The 19,775-nt window shown below is 40.6% G+C and overlaps 1 protein-coding gene across 1 annotated transcript; it reads left to right on the top strand.

Moving 5' to 3' along the window:
* The first annotated feature begins 10,286 nt into the window (after positions 1-10,286).
* On the top strand, positions 10,287-18,473 carry LOC104019780 (transthyretin). The gene is made up of 4 exons (XM_009473101.2): positions 10,287-10,404; positions 11,200-11,339; positions 16,113-16,248; positions 18,203-18,473. The coding sequence occupies exons 1-4, from the start codon at positions 10,336-10,338 to the stop codon at positions 18,308-18,310; spliced, it is 453 nt and encodes a 150-aa protein (XP_009471376.2). The 5' UTR covers positions 10,287-10,335; the 3' UTR covers positions 18,311-18,473.
* Positions 18,474-19,775: the final 1,302 nt, after the last annotated feature.

The following is a 19,775-nucleotide window of genomic DNA, read 5'->3' as shown; positions in this document are numbered from 1 at the left end:
AAATTGTTTATAAGAATTAGCAAACTTTACTCACAGAAACACAGGATTAATCCGAACAAATACATCCATGGACTGCATTAAGATCATACGTCGTAAGCAGCAGGAATGTGAAAGAAGGGACCGGTGGCCCAAAACTGCTGCACTGGAAATTACTCTTAACTGGTGGATAAAAACAAGAGTCATCACACCTTTTTGGGGATCCATAACATCAGAGAGATGCTCAGAGAGTGGTGCAGGAAGGTGTTATCCTACTGCAACGATCCCTACCCAGAGCCACTGGCCTTCATCGCCCTATCTTGGAGAGACACTCTGCACCCAACAGAGTGCCAACCTACCTCAGCCCGCTCCTAGGTTCAGCTATTTTCATGAACGTCTCAAAAAGTGTTAGATTTAGGTGCCTACCACCATGCTCTTTACATCTCAGTCTTTTTCCCATCTCATTCTTACCTTTTTTTCCTTCTTCTTCTTCTTACCTTTTTTTCCTTCTTCTTACCTTTTTTTCCTCTCCTGTGCTTTTTAACTAAAGAGTCTGGAGCAGCCAGACAAGCTGCCATCTTTTGCAATGTTGCTATGAATCTGGGGGCAGAGAGGCAGTTAAAAGACATGCTATAAGCTGCTTGACAGCCAGGCTCAGCCAGCTGAGCAGCTGGTAAGACTGCATGTCCTGCTTGCCATTCAGCAGATTTCCCCCCATAGTCCAGCTCGGATGCCTTTTTCTTTGCATGTGTCATGATCCTCAGAGACAAGACTCCAGCAATGACATCTTCCTCCCACCTTGAGCAATTTGTTCCCCGTACTGCGGAAGGGATGGGTTCCCATCCCAGCAGCGCTGCCCAGCAGCAGAGGAGAGAGGGGAGGTATTCCAGCAAAAGGGCAACAGACCCAAGGGTGCTGTTAAAATGAAAGTTTAATTTAATATTTACATTAAGGATTAACTTTGCTTTGCTGGGTTTGTTTATCTTCAGCCAAGGACATGACTTTTTTTGATTTTTACAGTGCTGTTTGGCTCTGAAACTGAGCATCCAAGACTTGCCTATGCCAGACCCATGAATTTTGTTTAACAGAGTCACTTTGTACCACGACATGACCCTGCTCCAGGTTGCTGGAGCCATTTATTCCCAGGCCAAACCAACCATGGTGCCATGGGTCTGGCCACGGGGGCTGCAGAGCTTCACCACCGCTGGGTGCCCTGCCACAGGCCACGGCGCAGGGTCCCCTTGGGAAGGAGCTGACAGGCAGGCAAACGGGAAGGGCAGAACAGGGCACTTTGCTACCTCTTCTCTACTTTTTTGGGTGGTTGGGTGAAAGGAAGAGCCGGAGGATTTCTGGCTTTCAAAAGAGCCTGGGGGTGGTTTCTCAAAGCAATTACACTTGTGTTGGTAGATGTTACTGGAGTACTTATGGACCTCTGCAGGAAATAAACCCACCATCCCCAAGCCAGCTGCCTGCGTACAGCATGCAGTTGTGCATGCCACTTCAGGCGGAGGGACAGGGGGAGAGGTCTCATAAGCCATGTATAGCTCAGTGCCTTCATGCAGTGAGTTTTTCCCAACTTCTGCATGCCAACCCTGGTTTAAAAAAAAAAAAGACAAATTGCTCAACGGAAAGGAGTGTGACTAGCAATTACACACTTTTCCTGCTATTTTCAGCCTTCCTCACATAATGGTACAAAGAAGGAGCAAAATTAGTATGTGTTCCTCTTTTTATCTGACTTTTCGTACTTTGCAGAGGAACTTCAATAGACTCATCAAGCTGATACTAATAAAAGATCTACAATTCTGTCTATAGTCAAATATTCCCCAGAAAATAGTCGTGGGCTGGAGTTATTTGCTGGTTTTGCCCATCTTAGGCTATGTTCCTTTCATCATTTTTCAAAGACTAAAGCACCTACTTGCCAAGTATCATTTGTAAAGAAAAAGCTAAAATTTACTTTTTCCCTGTCACCAGCAGCCCAACAGTAATGATGTCAAGCTCATGGGAAATCATCAGTACAAAGTAGTAGTCAATAGTGTAGAGAAGTCTAATACTGAGGACAGAGGGAATCTTTTAACTTGCATGAAGGAAGGCAGAATAATGAAAATCATACAGAGTACGTAAGTCTTTTGTCCTCTGTTGGGGGAGAATGCTAATTAGCAAGGGTGGATAAGGATTTCGATCTGACATTTCAAAACATTTTGAGGGATCCAAGCAAATCTAAAGACTTGTCTATTTGACCACACTTGAGAGTTAGTTAAGGCAGTATGGGAACATAAAGCATGGTAACTATTCTGCTAGGTGTGGACAAGCTGCTAGCCTTGGTGCCTTCTCTGGCCTACATGCAAGGGGATTAAAATTCCTTTGAAACATGCTTAGAGGGGAAAATCACAGAGATGAAGGGGATTAAATTAATTTAGTTTACCAGTACATATTTCCCTAAGCTGGTTTCCAGTGGCTCCAATATTATGGGCTGTGATGCAGTTTCAAGAAGACATGGGATGCTGTGCACTGCATCATGTGGTAGTGAAGGGACTGTAGTGCTGCCCTACAAACAGGGAGGGCACTACCTGGCAGATGCCTTTGGGCAGGCAGCCTCATGTGGCCCCCAGATCAGCTCTGCATGAATGCTGGGGTGATGAGAAGCAGGAGTGGTCCATGAGCTCTGGTCTGGGAACTGCTGCTAGAAGGGCCAGTACAACAATCATGGTTCATACTATAAGGACCCCAGATTTTCTTGCACTACTTTAGTCAAGCAACACTGAATTCCTCAGAAATTTGAAAAACCCAAACTCAACCTCTGGAGGAAAAACATGTCCCAAAAGGTAAAGCACAACCTAAGCATGTTTTACTGGTACATTCCACAGCATAGTATGCATTATAGGATTTATAGAATTTAGAGCCAAGCAAGGAGAAGGGTTCAGACCAATCACCTGAATATGAAAGACCTGTGGGCTTATTTTGAAGTTAAGTCATTGGTATATAGCATTCAGTGGACAAATATCCAGCATCAAGGGATCCTTTGGACAGCTCTGCTACTAGCTTGAATTGCTGCGAGCAAGGAAAATGAGCCTTCAAAGAAAGTTGCTTGAGACCTCCACATCCCATGACAGTGAGCAGTGGGAATAATTCCCCAATAGCTCAATGCTCATTCAGCGCTGTGGATCACTTCACTTGCATGGTGTTTCTTACACAATATTTAAAATCACTATGTGGACTCCAGGTTTGTGAAACAAGCTGTTGGAGTCAGGAACACGAACTTCCTGTCTCTCTAACTTGAGTACAGGTATACATCATTTTTTCCTAACTACAGCAGAGATCTGACTGGCTGCTGTAAGCCAGCTACTGTTTCACCCGCTGGACACTACATACTGCATGACACATAGAGGGTCTGCTGGATAAGGTGGTTGTTGTTCTGCTTGAGTTTGTCCTAAACACACAGCAGGCTTCTGCTTCATTATTGTTATTGGTAAAGCATCCCTGGATGCAGAACAAGTCCTCAACAGTCCTGTGACCAAACAGTTTCTCAGCAATGGTATGTGGTAGGCCCATATACTATGCCGACCAAGAAAGAGAAGCTATATTTTCCCCAGGAAGAACATACACAGACACAGGGCAGGGATGAAATGCATTCCCCAACTGCAAAAAGCAGATTTTATAATAGCTGTGATTGTAGATCTGGAACAGCGGCACAATGGCCACACATACAGCTAAGTTGTAGCATCAGCTGATACATATTTTGGTTTTGTGCTACAAGAGGTGGTCTGAACCTAGTTCAGAGGTAGTGAGCAAAGACACTGCTATTTTTATCCTCAGCAAGTGTTGCACTGAACTATTCACAAGCTTGCACTCTATAAACCTGAGCATGTACCTGTTATGTGATTAGAATTTAGTCTCCCAGCTTGGCTGGCAGTAGGTGAAGGGGGTTATAACCACAGATGCTTAATCAGGGAAAAGTATACATGTTGCCTTTGTTCATCCATTTAAAGCAGCAATCTGTGTTTGCAATTATGTAAGGCAGACAGCACTTCATACAGAATGCATACTGGAGAGTTTGTGCATTTACATATATGAAAACATACACAAGCTAGATTTTCACTTACAATCTACCAAGTCATGACTGCCAGTTAATCTCCTGTTGACTCATGTAGCCCACAGCATTTCAAAGGGTACACATGATTTTTGTGCCATGTGGTACAAAACCAGCTCAATTTACTGGCAAAGTGGTGAGAAGCACTAGGAATCTCAGAGCTACTAATATTTTTTAATAGTATGCCTTCACCACATATTGCCTACCTTGCTCACAGAGTTAGCTTTCACATCTACTACGGGTATAACCAGCAATAGCTTTTGGCTCAGGTAAGCTAGTCCGAGAGCAGTGGCTGGTCTACAATAGCTATTAACTCTTTTCTTCTGCTTATGCATCACACTGTTTGCTGGTTCTGCAGATAGAAGTGTCTAGCCCTTCTTCAACAGTTTTTCTCCTTGAAATGTTGTAGTATACTTTATTCTTGTTCTTCAAAGTTGAGGAAGAGCAAAAAGACAAAAAAATGAAATCCAGATGTTATTACTGTATTGTACATAAGGGTCATAATCTGCCCTCTTCCTCCCCTTTTGAGCTACCTTTTTCTTTCTGTCCCTCAAAAGATACAAGGTTGTTTCCTCTCAGATCCATTTTCATGAGGTACACATTTGTTTTTGCCAGACCAGTGACACTGGTAAATGTACTTGGAAGCTGATGCAAAAGTTCAGTGAAGGCCACGGTAGATACAGGAACGCTGTTTATGAGATAAAATGATTCGTACAGCATTTCCTCAGAGCTTTTGGCAGGAAGCAGGCACCGGTTCAATTAATAAAAAGAAAGGCATAGATGTGTGACCGTCACTGTAACTTGGTAGCTTCCCACTCAACAGCATGCCCAGTGGATTTCATTCCAGGGCAGATGGGGATCTTATTCCAAGGTGGGGCAGATTGGCAGGCGGATGTAGGGGCTGGGCAGCCCAGGACACACGACAGAGCGTAAAGCCACTCGTGGGCACTCCAGTGACAGTTCACATCCGAGCTGCACCCTGATGAGTCCATGCGGTGATATGCGTATATTGATCTCCACTAAAGAAAGAATTGAGAAATTTAAATGACATTATAGGATGATTAGCTATTAACCAAAGACTAATTTGGCCCTGTGCAAATTTGAAGAAGCTTTTGAAGAGACTACCCAGGTGGCCCTGCACGCTGGAAAAACAGGCATTTCCACACACCTATTTGTATTCAAGTACCAGAATGAAGTGCCTTAGACTCAGCATTTTACAATCTTGAAGAGCAAGATGCTGAGCAAAGTACATAGCTGCAATAGCTTTAGCAAATATATATATAACCTAAGAAAAGATTATAATTTAACACTACAGAATCTCTTTAATGGTCATAACAGCTAGGAGAAGATTTTTATTGACATGTCTGATCTAATTATTCATTTGACATCTGCAGTCCACTGAGAATAAATTGAGAATTTATGGAGATTCCCTTAAAAAATGTCATACGCTCCCAAAAGAGCCTAGCCAAGACCCTATGAAAATAGTGGCCTCTGTTAATGTTTTTTTGCTATCAGAAACATTTGCATCATGTTGTAGATTTACTGTGTACCTCTTACTGTAAGAGGGGGACAAAAAATAAATTTATAACCTAAACCATCTAATCATTTTGCTAACAAAGAAATTGACCTTTAAAAACATTGATCTTGTGGCAAGTTCCAAGCATCTTTCAGCAATAGAAAAGGTTAAGGCATCAGGGCTGGCACAAGACTATTCAGTTAGCTTTGTGTATAAATTGATTTGGCTTTTTTTTTTTTTTTGCAATCACTTGTCTAGACTGATGGATTAGTATGTAGACATGAATACATATTAAAGTTGAAGAACAGAAGTTTGTTTTAGAGGGATCGCAGGGACTATAGGGGTAGCTAATGAAGTAGTACCTTCTATAGCGATCAGTGCCCAGTGACCTTGGAGTTTAAACACTTCAGAGCAAAAACCTGCTGAGATGAGCAGGTGCCAGGTGAATTCATCCATTACAAAAGCCCCAAAGCAACAATCATCTATTTAGATGTTTCTTTTTTTGGACTTTTTGCTATGTCCCAGGATGCTCCTTGGACATAACCTTGAAATGATCAAAAAACTGTGATTTTATACCTGAAGCCCAACCCAACCCATCTGTCTTCTAAATTGTTTGTTAACAGTTTATACTTTCGCGTTTTCAAATTAACTGGATTTGATGTAGGATACAAGATAAGGATGATTTTCTTATTTTTCTGTTTAAGATCAGTAGTATTTCCTTACTTCCCATTAAAATAACCAGTGTTAATCCTATGAACAAAGAAATCTGCGAATTAAAACTCTAAATACAGACATACTCCTCATAGAAAATCAAAATGAGCAGCAGGTTGACAAACATGCACACACCACACACACCTGAAATGCCACTATTTTTTAATGCAATTCTTTACAAATTGAAATTCAAGCTCAAATATGAACCTCCCTGAGCACATTTTTTAATTAGAAAAGTATTATCCCTGGCTTTGCAGAGAGGGAAAATGTAACATCATTAGCAAACAGTGAAATCAACACAAAATCTCTTACTGGCTTCAGCAGTTACTGCATTGAGCTCTGCCACAGCAACTCAGTGGCAGATACCTGGAGTAAAACTCAGAGAGTTCTTGACTCTAGTTCAGCAAATTCAGGCAAACTTCTTTGAGAGGTAAATCTCAGGTCTTTTCCTATAAGTCCCTATGGAATCTTATTCTAGAAAATTGAAAGGTGTCACATTCAGGTCTCTACACTATAGAAGGGGTTTTTTCAGAGCTCAGGAATTCATTAATTCTTTGGAAAGTGCTAGGGAAATCTATCCAGATTACTGAATGGCTTATCATCTATCCACCCCTTTCACTCCAATGCCACAGGAGAAGCTTACAGGTTTTTATGGTCAAAGTCAAATATTCCAGCCTGTCTGAGCATTTTGGCATGTAGAAGCTGTTGCCTTTCTAAATAAAATCAAATAGAAGGGAATGGAGCAGAGAATAAGGAGCTTATCTATGTAAAACAAGCATAAGTGTGTGAGACTACATGGAAGAGAGAGAAAAATACCATAGCGCAGTTGGAAAAATCCTTGACATAAACAAGAGTATTAGCGGGGCATGTTTGTTCTTGACCTGAACACTGTAATGCTTCCAAGCAGGGAACATGCTTTCATTAAAAATAGGCATTAATTCTAATTCTTCAGAGATGAACTTCAACTGATTTGGAATTCAGATAAGCCTTAAAGCATTTACATATTTGAGGATTATCTAAATTTTTCCATAACTGGGGGTCTCATGCTTCTTGGCTTCCATAAGGCTGAGGTTACTGTGCACACCAGGGACCCTTTGCCATTCTCTTCTCCGGCCCCCTAATCACCCTGTATGCTGGGTGATCACCCCTTCTTCTGGGTTTTGTGTGTCCCCTAGCCCCCCAAAAGCCTTATGCTATCTCTGTATTAGCTATGTAACCCTAGTGTTTCTTCCACACCAGCACTCCTAAATATCTCTTTCTGAGGAGTTTTCAGTGACTCTGTTTACTCTTTTCTTACAGTGGGGCTTTTATGCTATTGCTCTGTGCTAAGGCTCTGTGTTGCACCGCTTTCCTTGTGGCATGCACCCTGCTGACAGTCTCTGGGACCTGCCTTGTTTCCTGCTCTTCACGGCAGCTTTCCTGCTCCTTCAGAAGGCCTAGAGTTTCCCAGCCCCACTTACTCCTCAATGCTCAGCCCATTATCATTTCACATTCCCATATTTTTTTATCTGGGATAAGTTACTCAGTTTATAAGCTTCAGACTCCCATTGCACAGGAAAGGTTTAACAACAATAAACAGACAACAGTCAATCAGCCCTTGTTGGATGCTCAGCAGTTACCCATCCCCTTTCTCTTTCTCCCTCCCACAATCACATTCTGATTCTCCACCAAAGGAGAACCATTTTTCTCACCCAGCTATTCCAAACTCCTGAGCCCTCCCATACATTTTATGGAAAGCCTTAGCATATTGTGCTAATAGGTTGAGGCTGACAATGGAAGGAGGAAGATCTACCTGACATTGGTTTCACCAGGCTACAGTAATTTTAAATTAGGTTCACATAGGATTTTAATAGAATTCTGTATAAATTCTAGACGCTCCGTGGCCTTCCAGATCACAGAATTTATAAAGACTTTTTTTTTACCTTCTCACTGAGTCCACTTGTATCTTAGAACTTACAGAAATAATCTAGTTATCTGCAAAATGTATTAATGGAGATTCATAAACACACAAAGTCTGATTTCCCTTCAGAATGGTGCCCCTACTAATAGTCAAAGGATCCCTATCTAGGCTATGTATGGGATGGAGAGAGCTGAAAAAAACAGCAAATGAAGGACAAGAAAAAAATAAAATCATTTGGGGTTAGAATTTTCCATGCTCCTTATTCACTTTAAAAAACAGCTGCCAAAAAGTCAATATTATAAAAGAGGGAAGTAAAATAGATAAAATGGACAGCTGAAATGTACTATCCCTGTAGACCTGATTTTTCAGAAACTGCTACCTTGCATGAAAACCTAGGAAAAATAATTATTTTTTGAAGTCATTCTCCCATAGATGAGCAATTTCACATGTAGGCAGGTCCAATATCATTAGCTCCTTGGCATTATTTCCTTGCAGAACAACTGGCAGCAAATGACAAGACAGTCTACTTGCACTAGAATACAGATAATTTCTCTTCCTGACATACAAATCTTTACTGCTTCAGAGAAATACTTACAATGAGAGCAAAATAATGAAGTAAACTGTCGATGTACAGATCTAAGAGCAGTATTTACCTTTCCAAGATCTGAATACAACTCACAAGCACCAGATTGCAGCATGATTTTTTACTGCTGGGCACCTTGCATTGGCTTTTACTTGCATACAAAGCGAGTGTAGAATGCTACCTACGTATCAGCCTGCTTTGCTGTAAGTACAAAGGGCACTTTGATTCCAGTTCAGGAGATTACTGTAATATAGATTTTCTCAAAAAACAACTTTGCCTGAAGAGAACAACTGCATAAAGCAGCCTGAAGGCATGAAAACCACAGGAGAATACCGTCCACGACTTCTCTCTAAGACCTTCATCATAATCCTATTCAAATTAAGAGGCAAAATTGCTTTTTGTTAGAATACTGTGAAATCAGTAAAAACTAAGTGTGCCAGCTCCTGAGAACAGAAGTGTAGACTCGGTTGTTTAGGACATGGGGAGAAGGAAATGCCAAACAGGGCTGTTTCTTTGTCTCTCAACTAGCACAGGGTACAGCATGGACAATTTTTGTGTGATGCAGCTGGAGAAACCCAGCTACACCATGCCTACTCCCCCAGCTGACAACTTCTCCCTACTTAGGTTGGGGCTGAGTTCACCTCTGAAAAACCTCTTACCTAAATGTACATTTCAGAGCATAACAATAACATTTCCAGCATAATAAGAGTTTGGCAACTAGAGCATTAGCCAGACGTTAACATAAGCTACCAGTCTATGCTATTTGCCTTGGCTCCTTCTGGGGTACGTGGAGCAAGAGAGGACTCATTTCACTTTTCTGAGACCTTTATCTTCCCAAGGGGACAGATCTCTCCAGGTCTCCTCCAAGTGACTGAGAGGAAACCTCAATGTCTACCTGAAGATTAGGCAAGATGAATCCTTAGGACCTTCTGGTGAGAGGCAGATGTTGTCAGATCCTATCTAAATTGGGTTTCAGAAAGCAACATTGCTCCTTTTCAACAAGCAGGGGAACTGCTTGGGAATCTGTTGCCCAGCATGGACCATTAGCACTGCTTGAGCCAGACAATGAACAAACTCCATCACCCATATACTGAGCCTGCATCTGTTGTGGGAACTGGTCTTCAGAAAGCACTGAATACATCGAGAAGAAACATGGAGCAGGCACAGAGAAAGCATTGGGACATTATCATGCACAACCTAAGGGCAAGGTAAAGAAGCTCGCCTAGAACTGGTTGGATTTCTGGGCAAACAAAGGTCATTTGCATTATTTTGTGGAAGGCTTTCTACGAGTCTAATCTCCCCAGGCAAGGGTCATGTTTGTGTCCGTTACTTATTCTCTTTGCTCTAGTGATCCTGCAGTCCTTCCATTGACTTCAATGGCAGTGCTATTCATGGACTGACTCTAGGATTGGACTGTTTACTAAGCAAATAATCAGAATCAGCAGATTTGGAGTCATATGGGCACCCAATAAGCAGCCTGTTTTTTTGTCGGATTGACTATAAAATCCCAAATCCCCTCAGCTCCTAGCTGCTGGCACCAAGGCTCACTAACAGCAAAGAGAATGGCCTTTCATTCTGTTCTCTTTGTTTTCTTAGCTGGACTGGTATTTTTCTCTGAAGCTGCGCCACTGGTGAGTCTCTTTTTATTCAAACTCAATCATTACAAGAATGATAATCTAGATTTTCTAGATGACTAGCATCCTCCTCATCCATGAAATTCTGTAACCATTAGGCTTTGCTGGAGTGTTATTTTACTACCATTTTTTAAGTAGCTTCTTCAGAATTCTTAAAACTTCTCTTTTGCCATTTACCCATTTATTTTAGGATATTATGAAAGGGTCAGGGATCTAGGAGGTGTGACCTTTTATTTCTGTCTGTTTCTGTCAGTTCGTGACTCACATCCCATATCTTCAATATAGAGGTAGCTTTACGTTCTTCACCAAAGTGCTTCTCTAAAGCACTAAAAAAAATTTTTTAAGTATGACTAAGGATTCCTTATAGTATAATGAAGCTTAAGAAACAAATATTTTTTCAGCCCTAGGGATGTCATAGGTATTTCTTTGTTGGTTTCCTAGGCTAACATACTCTGTCTGCACTTGCAATAATTTACTATTTTCTTATATGTGACCTCATTAGAAAGGTATACTTTATAACATTTTCCCAGGGCCATATGCAACTCTAAATATTTATCAAGCAATCTATTTGTTTGTGCGTGTGCATGTGTGTAATAAAGTTATCAGTATAAAGCTCTAAGATACTCTGCTTTAAGAAATAGATGTTTGCAAACTAGCTTTGGATACCATTTGGCAAAGAACTTGCTTTTAAGTCAGCATTAATTCTGCAATAAGAATCCATCTTTTCTTTGAAAGAAGGTTTTTGCAGGGCTGGTGAACAGCTCCCATACAACCTCTCCTGCTTTCCCCAAGGTCTCCCATGGCTCTGTTGATTCCAAATGCCCTCTCATGGTGAAAGTGCTGGATGCAGTCAGAGGAAGTCCTGCAGCTAACGTAGCTGTTAAAGTCTTTAAAAAGGCTGCAGATGGAAGCTGGCAGGACTTTGCTACTGGGTAAGTTATGTGGTCTTATGGAGCCATTTTCAAGGTGCCTCAGGCAAACAGTTGAGAAATAAAGGGAATGGAGCTCTGATCAAAAAAGCAGGATGGTTTATAGCACATGTCACACTATCACTGTTAATGGCATCTGAATTCTGGTCTAAAAATCCATCAGATTCAAGTGGAACTTATGCATGACTAAAATACAAGCTAATTGCAAAAATATGTTGAGATGCTCGTCTTCTCTTTGTGAGGGAATAGGTTTAATAATTAATTTTTTTTCCTTTCTATAAAAAAAAAAAAGCCTATTTACCCAAATTTTGTAGGTAATCATCTAACCTACTATCTTCATATGCAATGGATGTAGAGCTTTATTTGCACATACAAAATCCTCTCTGTAGGCTTTGTCTGTACACTTGCAAATAATAAGCGCATTAGTCGTCTTCTCCTGTGTAACAAACATGCTGGTTGGAAGAAAATCCTTCACCAGAAAGTTTTAAAGAGTCCCATTGTAACACAGCACTGAAGTACAATCTCAGCATTTGTTTGTGGTGATTCCTATAGATCTGCATGGCTTTTGCTAGAATGACAGCTTAATATTTACAAAGTATCCTCAGAACACCACTGAGGGCAGGCAATAATACTATTATCTTCAATCTGTGGGAAAAGTATTGGTAACAGAGGAATACAGTTTACTAACATTCAAATTGTTGAGGTATTCAAGCATTTAAGTTTCATTGTAACAACTTATTGAATCAGATTTTTAAATAAGTCAAGAGAAATCTCTAGTAATAGCAGGATATTCAAGCACAGAATGACAAGCACAAGCATGGACAGGAGCCACCAGAGCATCCAACTGTCTTTTACTAGGATTTTTATAGCATGATTTACACAAAAGCTGCAGAAAAAAAAAACAGAGGAGAAGACTACAGGAGACAGATACCTTTCTCTCCATCTGAAGGGTTTCTTTTTATAAAACTCAAAACAAAAAATAATTTTCCCCATTGAAAAGGAACAAGAAAGCTTAGGAGATTGAAGGAGAAACAAACACCTCCACTCCCAAATGCTAAGTGTTGATGTAGGAACAAACGACTCTCAGAATGGACTTATGTACTTTAACGAACAGAGAAACCCCATGAAAAAACGACACGTTGTTTTCAAGGAAAGCAGAGACAAGGATAATGTCTTGTCCTTAGTGAGTATTTCTGCCATTATTAGGAAACCCAGATTATTTCAAATGTTTCATCAAGTGCTCTTGAACATGTAATACAAAATACAACTTACAGAGGAATAAGATAAATGCAACATCAGTGTTAAATGCCCTTACTTTTGGGGCATAACAGTATTTTCTTGTTCAGTTTGCAATGCTGCTCTCAACAAGCCCAAGGAGACAAGTGCCGCAGTTCTTCTTAGCCAGCCTCTGTTGACACTTTAGGTCAGTACACCCCTGAGAAAATCAAATCAATTCTTAAATATAAATTGAGAAGATTAACCCTAGGCAAGTGAGAAACATTTTGCTGGGCGAAGGCAGTGGAGGAACATTAAACCACAATTTTTACTGCAGGTAAAGATTTTAACCTTTCCCTTGACTTGCATCTTAACCAAGGCTGCTTTCAGCAATACCATTGACTTTAGCTGATGACATTTGTCTGAACTGGGCTTTCACACGTGATTGCAATTTTTTTTCATTTGGGAAAACCAGAGTTTCTCTGTGTTAAACCAAATGAAAACCTGAATGCAATCAAGGAACAAAATCTGTAACTACTCCTGTCAGGTTAATAATACTTTGAAGTTACAGTACCTAGCAGATGCGTATGGAAAAGTTACATTTTGTACAGATGTCTATAAAAGTTATTTTTTTACCTTTTTATTTGTTTGGTTTTACTTTGCTAACACATTTTAGGGAATTACGCAAACGCACCTAGCAACTGGTGAATTTGGAGTAGTAGTATTTAAAAGGCAGGGAGGAAGTTAGCATAACAACATATTAAGAGGCTTATTTCAAAATTAGTCTAGCCAAAAGTATGCAAGAAGAGATAACTCGAACTGAGACCCCTCTGAGGAAGGCTGTAGGGCACAGAGACCTGGCAAGCATGTGATTTGGGTTCTACATGAGCTTCTCCCATGACTAGCTTTGATCTTCTCACTCCTCACCTGTTTTTGGAAATCTAAGTCTTATTACTTAGTTCAAGAGTTGCATTCACCATAGTTCTTATGTGACTTAGGTTGTAAATCATAAAAAAAAAATAAATATATATATATATATATATTTGAAGCGCTTCCCCACCCTCCTTTTTTTTTTTTTTTAAGCTTGAAGATAATTATTCATGTTCCTGAGACATTTCCTCAGCAGGCTGCATCTGACGGCAGAGTTTATCTCAGTGCAGCATGTGTCCGAAGAGTTCATAAACATCATTGCACAGACAGTGTAGATTTAACCTGGTCACAATATACAACTAAGGTCCAGACAGTGAAAAAGAGGATCAGGACTGCCATCTAGGCTGGAGCCATAGTAACTTAACCAGTGGTTTGCTATTTTTTTTTGCTGGAAAAGGACAGCTCCTTTAACTTAACTGTCCATCTTACAGCAGATGCTGGCAGTCCACGTCCTACTAAGAAGAAGCAACCATACTACATTTATTCCCCCACTCAGACAGAAATACAAGTGCTGTTCAGAAGGAATCACTTGTAGCATTTTGCTACCCGGGCCAAATGCAGGGCATCCTCTGCCTTGTGCTAATCCCATCCAGGCTCTGAATCTCACACTGTCCTGTTGGCTGTCAATGCAGCAGTAATGCTGAAGGGTTTGCTTGTGAGACCACTTGCGTTGAATGGCTACCACTTAATAACTAAAATTAAGGAAGTGCCATTAACTCCTGGTAGTGGGTGAGAGTTTTCAAGTGAACTCTTGTTTCCAGTTTCCCAACTGTTCTGGATGGTTAACATCTGCAACCCTGGGTCAGCACCCATTAGGGAAAGCACCATTCAAGCTACATCCACACTTTTCTCAAACTAAAACTTATTTGTTTACCTGAACAAAGATTTTGAGGCAGATACCATTTTTCCTTTTAATTGGTTTGTGTCTAGACTATCCAACTTACAAGCAGATGGATGTGAATTGCTAACTTGCATTCTGAACACTTCTGCAGGATCTCAGCAATCCTGTTTCACAGTTTCAAGGACACTTGCCAATGAATTCTTCATTCTTTTACCTATTGCCTTTTATTAAGGCAATATAGGTTAAGCCAGGAAGTACTAATTAAACCAAAAGAAAACAGATGTGCACACTTCACAAATTGCCTGTTAGCCATGTTTCAAACAGGGCTTGGATTCTCTGAAGGTTTGGTCTACCCTGAATACAGTTGATTTCACTTGTGCTGGACCAGTGAGACTTTTGTCAGTCTTCAAAGTGCTAAAGTTGAAATATAAGAAAACCTGAAAATTAGCATGGGGGTTTCAATCCCATTACTTCTTAATCTAAGCAAAAACTCGGTCATTCAGACTTTTTTCCTTCACCGCCATTAACCAAAGATGACAAATAAGATGAAGGAGGAGGCAGTGGCTGGGAAAGAAAAGCTGCGACAGCACAGCGGATTCTGTCCCTGATAAGCAGCATGTCACTGCTTTCGCCCCTCCCTCTCTTCCTCCTCAAGCTTTTCTGTTTTCTGCCTAGACAACTACTCTTTGCCATAAGATGGGCAAGTTCCACTAGTTCTTCAAGTCAAGGCTTTCTTCATTTTTCCTTCAACTACATCATATGGTTATGAAGTGCTACAAGTACCAAATAAATATTTTCAGCAGAAAAAAAGACCTGGTAAAAAAAATCAGGAATAAAGTAAAAGAAGGGAAAAGAGAAATAGCGTTTAGGAGCTAAGTACGTAAATATTTAAACAGCTGTCATACAAAGCTTGCTCCTTTTCAAACAAATAGGGTGCAATGCTAGCTATATTTCCTTCTTGCTTCTGGACTTCATTCACCCACAGTTTTTTGTTGAGAGCTGAGTACATAATCTCTCTGAGCTAGGAATTCCTATTGCTCATTTATATGGCACTCTGAAGAGGCCCCTGCTCTTTGACCAAGGCATTGTAATTCAAATTACTAAAATCTTGTGATGCTAAATTGCTGTTCCAAGACACTACCACTCAGGGTCACATAAAAATGCATCAGTGTATAAGGGTAAAACCTATAGCCTCAGTGCTAATAACTATAGAATAGAATAATTTTCTACTAAAATCTCTCTTCTCTCTTTAATTATAATTTGAGATTTGGCATCTTGCCTTTCATCATGATGATCGCTTTCCTAAGCCACTAATATCTGGTTCCAGAGGGCACTTGGTACAAGTTAAACATGATATTAAAAGAGGGACCTTAACTATAATCCCTGCTGTAGCAACAGAAATGACAAAAAAAGACAGCCAGCTTTGATTTGTGATGTATATGGATGAGTTGGTAGCAAGAACAGGCTCTGCAATATGGAAATATACACTACCTAGGACGAAATTAATTCAGATTATTAGAAACCATTCAATGTAGAATTTGGCTGTGCAGCACCTCTGCTATTTAATATTCCACTTTCATAGAACCATAGAATCATTTAGTTTGGAAAAGACCCTTAAGATCAAGTCCAACTGTTGACCTAATACTGCCAAGTCCACCACTAAACCATGTCCTCAAGTGCCATGTCTACACGTCTTTCAAATATCTCCAGGGATGGCGACTCAACCACTTCCTTGTTCTAGCATCTAAATGACAGTATAAAATATTTACGTAGATATTTTACCATTACAGGAAAACGACAGAGTATGGGGAGATCCATGAGCTCACAACAGATGAACAGTTTGTAGAAGGAACATACAGGGTTGAGTTTGACACCAGCTCTTACTGGAAGGGACTTGGCCTTTCCCCGTTCCATGAATATGCTGATGTAAGTATTTGCAAATGTACCTAATAACCTATATACTGTGCAGTGGCAGCAGCTGGAAAGAGCAAATACAGTCCTTAAATACTGAATGCGGTGAAACAGTTCACTGCCACATAAGATTGTGTAAATAAAGGCAGTATATAGTTGGCTAGGCCATATGAAGTAGCCACCTTCCCTGCAAATACTGACATAGCTCTTCCAAAGTGGAGCTGTGCCCATTCACTCATTCAGACCAGTAGGGACCTTTGTTCAAAAAGAGCTACATTATTCAAAAGCACACAGCCTTTAAAAAACAAATAAACAAAAAAAAGACTTTTATCATTGCTGAAGGAATATGGGGATTTGAAAACCCTCATTTTATAGGAAATGACCTCTTCTTTAATCAGGGGGATTTCCCATATATCAGTCACCTGAAAATCCATGAATTCTACTATGACCTGTAATTACAGGATAAAACGATTCCTTTTGATGTGCCCTTTTTTTGAACGTTGTTCAGTACTGAAATATGCAACAGAAAAAAAAGGCATAAAAATATAATGAAATAACCATACTGGGAAAGGAAAAGTAGGCCGTTTTGTGAATACCAAAATTTCATAAGCAGGCCAGCAATATAATCATGTCTTGTGCCTCCCTTTGCTCTCAGCCCTACACTGATTTATTGTGTGCTCTATTCTATCACATTTACTCAGCACTTCCAGAAATTTTGTTTAAATTCTTCAGGCTTAATCTGCCATTAAATTTAAGTTTCCCCAAATGAAGAAGTCTGGAATGGTTACAGGTTGCATTACAGAACATTTTAAACCACAAGTTTATGAAGCTCTGTGGAAGACTAAAACAAATGACTGAGGCCCAGGTCCATAAAAGTCTAAGGTGTGGCTTGGGTCATTTAGGTCACAGAAACAATCCTCAAAAATATTCCCTAACAATTGGGATGTCTGAAAGTTGCTGGGGCCTATGGAAGGACTTCACCTGAAAAGGTGCTTAAAAGCACCTAGTTGAGACTGCTCTAGCTAGGCTGTTGAAGAAGCTTTCCTTTGATGTAATAGTGTACAGGTCAACAAATTAGCCTGGGAAGTGGGCAGAGTTCAATGACTGTCTCTGTACAAGATAAACTGAAGCCTACAGTCCTCACATCCCAGCAGCTTAGACTTTGGCAGGATCAGGACGACACCAAGCTGAGTGGTGCAGTTGACATGCCTGAGGGACGGGATGCCATCCAGAGGGAGAAGCTTGAGAAGTGGGCCTGTGTGAACCTCATGAGGTTCAACAAGGCCAAATGCAAGGTCCTGCACCTGGGTCAGGGCAAGCCCCAGTATCAATACAGGCTGGGGGATGAAGGGATTAAGAGCAGCCCTGTGGAGAAGGACTTGGGGGTACTGATAGATGAAAAGCTGGACATGAGCCAGCAATGTGCTCTCGCAGCCCAGAAAGCCAACTGTATCCTCGGCTGCATCAAAAGCAGCGTGGCCAGCAGGTCGAGGGAGGTGATTCTGCCCCTCTACTCTGCTCTGGTGAGACCCCACCTGGAGTACTGCATCCAGCTCTGAGGACAATGAGGGTGGTGAAACATTGGAACAGGTTGCCCAGAGAGGTGGTAGATGCCCCATCCTTGGAAACATTCAAGGACAGGCTGGATGGGGCTCTGAGCAACCTCATCTAGTTGAAGATGTCCCTGCTCATTGCAAGGGGGGTTGGGCCAGATGACCTTTAAAGGTCCCTTCCAACCCAAACTATTCTACGATTCTTTGTGGACCTGTGTCCAAGTCTCACAAATTTCTCAGTCTTCAGTGAGCATCACAAAGTAATGGGAAGCATTACCCTTCAGAAGGGTAAAATCATTGATTGAACAGAACTGGCAAAGTAGTCTGCAGAGGAAATTGAGTGTGCTTCCTAATTCTTAACAAGGTAGTTTTGAGTGTCTGTTGTTCATCATGGTCACAAGTTTTCTCTTTTCCAGGTGGTGTTCACTGCTAATGATTCTGGTCACCGCCACTATACCATTGCTGCTCTCCTCAGTCCTTTCTCTTATTCGACCACTGCTGTTGTCAGTGATCCCCAGGAATAAACATGTACTGTCATTATACAAATACCCGCCTCCACTAGAACTCTTGTAGGCTTTTAGGAGGAAGGTTTTTCCTACTGCTAATGCGTAACTTTTTGCTACATTAGTTTTTTTTCCATTTTATAACCTGGCAAACTTCAGACAAGTCAATAAAATGTTACTTCTTTAAAACGGTTTGATTCTATTGGTGAAGTTTTATTGTGTTCTAAGGTGTCATGATTTATGTCCAAGTGCAAAGGATATCTGGAAGCCATGCATGGAATATGGAAGGAAATTAGCACTTGATTTGGGTCTGTTATCTTCCTCCACTACCTTACAAAATTCTCATCAAGTGCATTGGCTCAAAATAAGAAAGTTAGAGTTGTGCTACCTTAAAAAAGTCATCCCTGCTACTCATAGTTCACATACAGAAGAGACTGTCCCACTATCAACTAGGTCACAGGCTAAATAGAAGAAATTCTGAATGCCTAGCAGCAGAGCAAACAATGCAGAAAGACTGTTGAAATGTGTATATCCAGAGAGCTAAAGTTAAAATCTGTGTACCTTTATTTAAAACTTCATGCAAACCTCAACACTTTTTGTCATTTCAAGAGGAAAGTTTGCTGCTCAATCAATCTAGGAAGTTCTGAAGCAAATTCAATTAGCACCCTTTTTGACAACCTTGATCTTTAACCCAGTTGACTACTGTATTCAGGTGCATTCCAATTAAATCTCATTTAATAAGTCAAATCTCTAGCCATTATTAAAAAAAGTCCTAAAACAGAAGCATCATCTTAATAGTCTCTTCATATTTTTAGAAACAGTAAAAGGTAAGCTGTAGAGTGACTGTGATTCAAATAATGTTGTTGATAAACTGACCAAAGAGTTTGAGGGCTTTAGCAGTGATTTCTGTAGACTGATGGCCTATTGTATTCAAAATATCCTGAAGCAGAGGAATTGTTTAACAGGATTACAGAAACTACAGAAACTGTTGCTGAAATGATGCCATTCAGAAACCATCAGCACTCCTCTGCCACTGACCTTGGAGTTTATCTCTACACCCAGAGCCTGCTGGGATGACTGCATACCAAGTGAATTCACAAGTTACAAAAGCTTGCCTTTAACGTTTCACTATTTGGTTACTTTTATCCCTGATTTGTGGACACTACCACGGTTACCTAACTCTTGTAAGCAGTGCAAATAGTTCCAAAACAGCATCCATCTTAAAGCATGTGGATTTCACGGGATCTTACTATTCCTAGAGCTTGAAAACCAGTACGTTTGGTTTGCACTGGGCTATACCCAGCCCTCAAAATAGGACATAAACATGTTCATACAGTTGTGGTGTAGTCATAAAAAAACCCAAACAAACAAACAAAAAGCCTGCTCTGCATGTAGTCATCCACCTGAGAACAGGATAAACTGAGTAGGAGAGCGCATGTGCATGTGTCTAAGCAAAGATCAGAAAGACAAAGTTTAATTTCAAGAA

Source organism: Nipponia nippon, unplaced genomic scaffold (genome assembly GCF_047370975.1).
Source record: "Nipponia nippon isolate SJK-2023a ecotype South Korea unplaced genomic scaffold, ASM4737097v1 scaffold_1, whole genome shotgun sequence".
Classification (NCBI taxonomy): Eukaryota; Metazoa; Chordata; class Aves; order Pelecaniformes; family Threskiornithidae; genus Nipponia; species Nipponia nippon.
Note: the sequence above shows the minus strand (reverse complement) of the source record. Positions and strands in the feature narration are given on the sequence as shown.

Coding starts and splice junctions, on each gene's coding strand:
- LOC104019780 (XM_009473101.2), top strand. CDS start 10,336: ATGGCCTTTCATTCTGTTCTCTTTGTTTTCTTAGCTGGACTGGTATTT. Junction 10,405..11,199: donor TCTCTGAAGCTGCGCCACTG/GTGAGTCTCTTT, acceptor GCTTTCCCCAAG/GTCTCCCATGGCTCTGTTGA. Junction 11,340..16,112: donor TGGCAGGACTTTGCTACTGG/GTAAGTTATGTG, acceptor TTACCATTACAG/GAAAACGACAGAGTATGGGG.